The 6,110-nt window shown below is 35.8% G+C and overlaps 1 protein-coding gene across 1 annotated transcript in view; it reads right to left on the reverse strand.

Annotated features, from left to right (window-relative positions):
* Window positions 1-314: 314 nt before the first annotated feature.
* LOC108547488 (lateral signaling target protein 2 homolog) overlaps window positions 315-6,110 on the reverse strand; it is a 76,804-nt gene continuing 71,008 nt past the window's right edge. Inside the window, exons 2-4 of the mRNA XM_017900039.1 lie at window positions 5,460-5,652; window positions 3,490-3,634; window positions 315-595 (exon numbers count right to left, since the gene is read on the reverse strand). Of these exons, the coding sequence (XP_017755528.1) occupies window positions 318-595; window positions 3,490-3,634; window positions 5,460-5,651 (615 nt within the window). The 5' untranslated portion in view covers window position 5,652 and the 3' untranslated portion in view covers window positions 315-317. The remainder of the gene's footprint in view (window positions 596-3,489; window positions 3,635-5,459; window positions 5,653-6,110) is intronic.

Consider the following 6,110-nt stretch of genomic DNA (forward strand, 5'->3'; position numbering starts at 1 on the left):
ATATATATATATATAGATATATATATATAGAAAGTTACAAAAGATAAAAGAATCGAGTATAATGTACACGTACAGACTGACTGCGATAATTATCTGTCATTTTACTTTCTCCAAAATCTTTAATCTACGTCTCCGTCATCTCTCTCTCTTTCTCTCTCTCTCTTTCTCTCTCTCTCTATTATCCCTAATTCATCCTACTTCCCTCTCCCTCTCTAATTTGGTCTGCGACTCCTTAGGAGTTTCTTTCTTTCAACAGATGTACTTTCAATGCCGACTAACTAGATCCATTTAATTAGCAGGGTTTCTAACGTGGATCATTAGGCTTCGTAGGAGTGAGAACCCTGCGAGCTACGCTTCTTCTTGTGATTTCCGTGATGGTGATGATGGTGGTGGTGGTGATACTGGTGATGGTGCTCGGGGTGCATCAATGCATCGGTTTCTGGTTGATTCTGATGGCCCACCAGGAGGTCCAGCGTGCCTCGTGGAAGTCCAGGTTGCTCGGCAGCTGGTGGCGGAAGTGGTGTTGCCACTGGCGACTCGCTTGGCAATGGCACACAGTGCAGCACGTAGCATCTAACAGCGGCCAGGATGATACCTGAAAATAGTTAAGTTTTTGTTAGCATGGCTCTTAGGATTGCTCGGGATGCAAGATTTGAGGTGTTGGTAGTAGGTACTTTTACGCAATATTTTTTATGCAATAGAATGATCGTTGAGAAAGTGTTTCCTTGATATTTTTATATTATTAAGGCAATTCGGTGTGGGTATGAATATATATCAAAAGATAGTTTTAAAGTAGTCTAATAAATTTTGAATCTTGGATGTTGTATGTATTGTATTATTAATGGGATGATTTTAATAGTAAAGGGTTGATTCGTTGAAAGCTTCTATCGAGTATAATTTAATATATCTGAAGATTGAAGTATAATTTGGAATGGAAATATGATGTATTTTTTTGCACGAGCAACAGGTAATTTATTTCGAATATAAAGGAGATACTAAATATTTAATTACTAAATATTATATTATTATTACATTATTATTGCTCTTTCAAAATAGATCTATTAATTTTACAATGATTTTATCCAAGTAAAATTTTACATTCATTTTCGAAAGGGTACAATTGTCTAAACGTCTGACTAAATACTTGGACAAACTACTGACGCTGTTTGTACTACTTATCGCGTTCAAAACATTCTTGCGATAATTGAATTAATTAAATCCTTGACATTCTAAACGAGCTTTGTATTATTCTACATATAGCATAAATATTTAATATTCCATATATCGGTCCACAAAGTCTTAATGACAGATTTTGCTGTGCAAATAATTAGTACAGTGTTGTTACCTTGGCTTGTCTAACGCAAAACTCAGATTTGTTGATTCAAAGCTCGTTTAACGACGAAAACAAGCACCGGTGGTTTACGTTGCGGTAATTTCCATAGGCTGACCCGTAATTAGTTTAGCGTTACGAAAATTCGATCAAAATTTTCTGTGATAAATTTCGAGCCGTAAATCAATATGTTTCGCTTTAATACCGCATAATTAATACGCTGTGTAGTGTACTTTGCGAATTTAATTCCGACCCGCCGCTTTATCCGTAAGTTTACGAGTATGACCGCGCGTTGATTGTATCGATGCATATGAATTTCATCGGCGAACTTTAATGAACATGCAAATGTTATGGAGCTTCTTGCTGCTGCTGCAACCCGGTGGATCTGCATTTAAACGTATCTGGCAAGAAACATTCGCGCGAAAGGACATGCAATAATACTCCATCATCAGATTTCGATATCGTGTGTTTCATGATGGTACATATTCGACGTTGCAATTTTTCCTTGCAATTTTTTCCTCCATTTAATCATGCATGTTTCGAGAACGACGAGATCGATCAGTAAATATTAATAGCAAAATATAGATTCCGTAAGGATTAGGAATTATTGACAGCTGCCTGAGAATTTATAGGGAACCGGGTGTCTTTTTAAAATATTTTATTAATATAGTTAAATAAGTTAGAAAAAAAATAATGAATTTTATGGGAAAGAATGAAAAGTATGGTTCAAATAAATTTTAGGTTGACCTCAATTTTGTATCGGTGTTTTTAATGAGCTGCCAATTACCCGATAAATTAATTTGATAGAATTTTTGAAGCGGATGAAGTTATTAAAAATTTTTCAATTTTTTCATGCCATTTTTTTATGTCATTTAACTTTTCTCGGAAATATGCAACGACTCTGTTCGCTGTAAAAATGTACTTATTCTTAAATATATTTTTATATGTAATTATGAAGTTTTACTATCGTTCCTTTTTGCTTCACAATTTATACTAATCTATATAGTTAAAAGAAGGAGGTACTTGTTACTCAAATAAAAAGAAGCGTAATATACATTTTCATAAAAATCAAATTTCTGCTCGGAGAATCTTATTAATCGTTTTTCCCCAAGAAGGTATAAAATTACGAGAATTAATGGTGTTTTAGTGTTTTATAGGAAGAATATTCGCATCCTTTTCTAGGTAAGTCAAAGAACAACCATCACTTTTATTCCGACCACGATGTTAACTGACAGTAACTTGGTTACCCTGAATGAATAGCTCACAGCAATACGATTAGGTCATAAAGTCTCTAAAGAAGAGAAAGTTTTTTTCAAGCTATTCCTTATTGCTTCGACATTGTCTTGTATTTCATCCTTATAAAAATAAAACGAGTTTATATAGTCAATTATTATAGTCAATTACTTTAGAATATGGCCTACCGAGATTTTTATTAAAATTTTAATATCAGTCGTTTAGACATTTTCAACGAAAATACCGTTTGAAATTTTGCGAAAGCGTCATTACGATCGAGTCTATTGAATTCGCAAGTTTCCGAGTATGAACTTTGTGTTTCTAAAGTTCGAGGGCCACGGAATTCACAGTTGCGATACAATCGCTGCACCGAAGCTGGCGTGAAAATTCGCAAAACTCAAAAGTAAAGTGTCTTAAAAATTCCATTCTTCTTTTCAACAACTCTGCATAAGGAACAAAATCAGCTGGAAAAATATTTCCAGTCGTTCCATTAAATTTTCGATATGAAAGTTCTACGCCCACAGAAATGCGTCTCGATTGCTCTTTAAATAAAATTAGCATAAAACACGCGAACCACGGGAAACTTAAAATAAACAGGAAATACGTACCGAGTGTATTTAATGTCACTCATACTCTTCCAAGGATCAGAATTCCAATGCGAAAGGCATAGGAAGCAAATGAGCGGATAACGATTTTCTTATCACACGAGGGATCGTTTAAATTATTCAGAATTATTCCGATTACGACATCCCTGGTAGACATTTATTCTTTCCTCTATTCGTATTTTACTCGAAACCAAACGCGGAACACGATATTTCCTTGACCCATTCTCTAGCGAGCATTCGTCAAGAGATCGCTGGATCGTTCTGGCAGAGATTCAGGATTTCCTTGGTACAGTTTCGCAGACTGGAGAAAAAGTGGCTCACCTAGGAGAAGCAGAATACTGCCGGCTATGAGCAGAGCGAGTCTATGGTCGGTGGTCGTCGCACCCGGGGCAAGTTGGACTAGACCAACGACTAGCACCACTGCGCCTAACAATAGGCACACCACCACCGCGTGTAGCCCGGATATCTGTGAACGACAATGTCCTTGTTAAATCATTTCCCATCTACAACAGTCATCGTGCGATCATTATGCTCTCGCATCGCTTATCGTTCCATTTTCACCGATTTCCTGTTTACTGAAATATGACCTCGTCTTATAGAAACATAATTTTTAACCGATGTACACAGGGTGTCTGTTTTGTCAGTGGAATATCTGGGAAGCGACGAAAGGTAGAAAAGGTATGTTAAGATCGAAATTGTGTGGTATAAAGTGCGATATAATTTGGTACAAATGTGGAGAAGTGGTGGATGAGAAATCAAAATCAAGTTTCTCTTTCTTTATGGAAATACCATGTCTTTTTATACATAATGAGAAGGTGTGTGTCAATACAAATTTAAAGAGCTATTGACAGTGCCATTTTTTTCAGTGGGAAGTCTTGTAGGTATTTAATTCTCTAGTGAAATTAATCAATTTCATGTAAGAAATGTATATTCCTTGAAGCTTCTTCGCTATAGCGACTAATGACACAAATGGGTTTAGATTGTACTGGCTCTAAGGTATAGATACGTATATAGGAAATGGAAAAATTATTAGAACACCTTATTGCAAGAAAATTTTGATTTTAATGGAAGTTTGTAAAACAGTGTGGTTAACACAGGAACATGAGCTGCAAAATGCAGTGTTTAAAAAATCTATCGATAGAAAAGATGTTGAGGAACAAGGAAAACCTCATTTATGTATATTCGAAACATTAGATTTGACTTATTTCACTGATTTCATTTATCATTTCAGTAAAATTCAGTTCAACCATTGGGTCGCGTGTTTGACATCACTGGTGTAGAAGGACAATGTAAAAATTGAGAAGTTGGTCGAGGGAGTCTGTTTATGACCTTGTTTGTGATCCTGTTTTCGTTCTAGGGTTTTGGTATTTTGGGATGTTGCTATCATAGCTGTGAATGTAGGTGAATGTATTCTTAGATGTATGGAAAGATGGAAAAATGGGGAAATCGGGTAAGTGGAGGATTTTGCTAGGGTTTCGTTGTTTCTTAAGCTCCCATTTCAATGTGGCTTTGTTTTGTTACTACCTTAGTTATGACCTCGATCAAGTAAACCTGCAATAGCGTGACGCTCAGGTACATACGAATTGTGTAACTGATATTGTGCAACTCGAAACTCTATTACAAACGAGGTACTTCTAATTAGTCTTTTAATCACATTAAATCATGGTCGTGTTACCAGTGAATATTATAAGATTCTAGAACTACCAAACTGGTCAAAGTAATTGGTTCATCCTTTTCAACGTTGCAGACATCGATTATGCCAAATATAACATACATAGAAAATTATAGTTAATACGATACACTGGAGATAAATAAGTATACATAATTACGTTCCTACCAATTTTACCAAAAGAAGCATATTATTTATGTCTAATGTACACAGTTGAACATTACAGATAGGACTTCTACTACTTAGTACTTTACCTATCTAAAAACTTATAAATTGTTTTATTTATTTATTTATTTTGATAATTCTTCCCACTTAATTATCTAAATTCAGAGAAGACAGTCCTTGTCAGCTCTCTGACACCCAAATGTATCGAATTTAAGGAAACAGATTGCAAATTTCTGTGTTCTCTCAATATTCCGTAACTTTACCAACGAAGAGGCACACGATTCCAAAGAGCGCGGTGTACGAGGCAACTGAAGCCCAGAGAAATCGAACGTTCGCGTTATCAGAAAGTGTACCAGCGATGCGTAGCGTAAGCTCGCTTGAGATCAATAAATAGTCACGTTAGCGCGACGGTGTCCGTCATTGCGACATATGTTCGTACGTGTAAGCGAAGAATTACCTTGCCACAGAAATACAACTCGGGTAAAGGCTCCAGGTGGCTGTTGTAGCCATGAGGGCTGGGAGTAGGCGGCGAACCTTGAGGCGGTGGCATCCATTGGCCCCCTATGTAAAGCTGACTAGGACGTTTTAATCTTTTTTCCTGTCGCTTACGTTCGTGGCGGACTGCCACCGCTGGCATCGCACCGATCATCCTGCAAAACAGTCAGGGGTTGTTAGAAGGTGTTCTAGAATGGACTCGCCTATGTCGTGTAGAAGTGAAAACGATATTTGTATAATCATTATTATTTTATTTCATGAATTAGTATATTTTTAAAATTTCCATTAATGATATAGTATCGAATTGATCATCCTGCAGAATAGTTAGGGGATATTAAATGAACTCTCCTATGGTTGTTTAGAAGTGGAAGCGATATTCGTGTAATCATTATTATTTTATTGCATTATTTAATATATTTAAAAAATACATATATATGATATAGTATTGTACCGATCATCCTGCAGAATAATAGTGAAGGGATGTTAGAGGGTGAGTCCATGAGAGTGGACTCACCTATAGTTGTATAGAAGGGAAAACAATATTCACATGATCATTATTATTTTATTTTATATATATTTTTTAAGATTATTATTTTCGATATAGTGTATATAT

The sequence above is a fragment of the Eufriesea mexicana genome, unplaced genomic scaffold (assembly GCF_001483705.2).
Source record: "Eufriesea mexicana isolate 0111107269 unplaced genomic scaffold, ASM148370v2 scaffold1049, whole genome shotgun sequence".
Taxonomy (NCBI): Eukaryota; Metazoa; Arthropoda; class Insecta; order Hymenoptera; family Apidae; genus Eufriesea; species Eufriesea mexicana.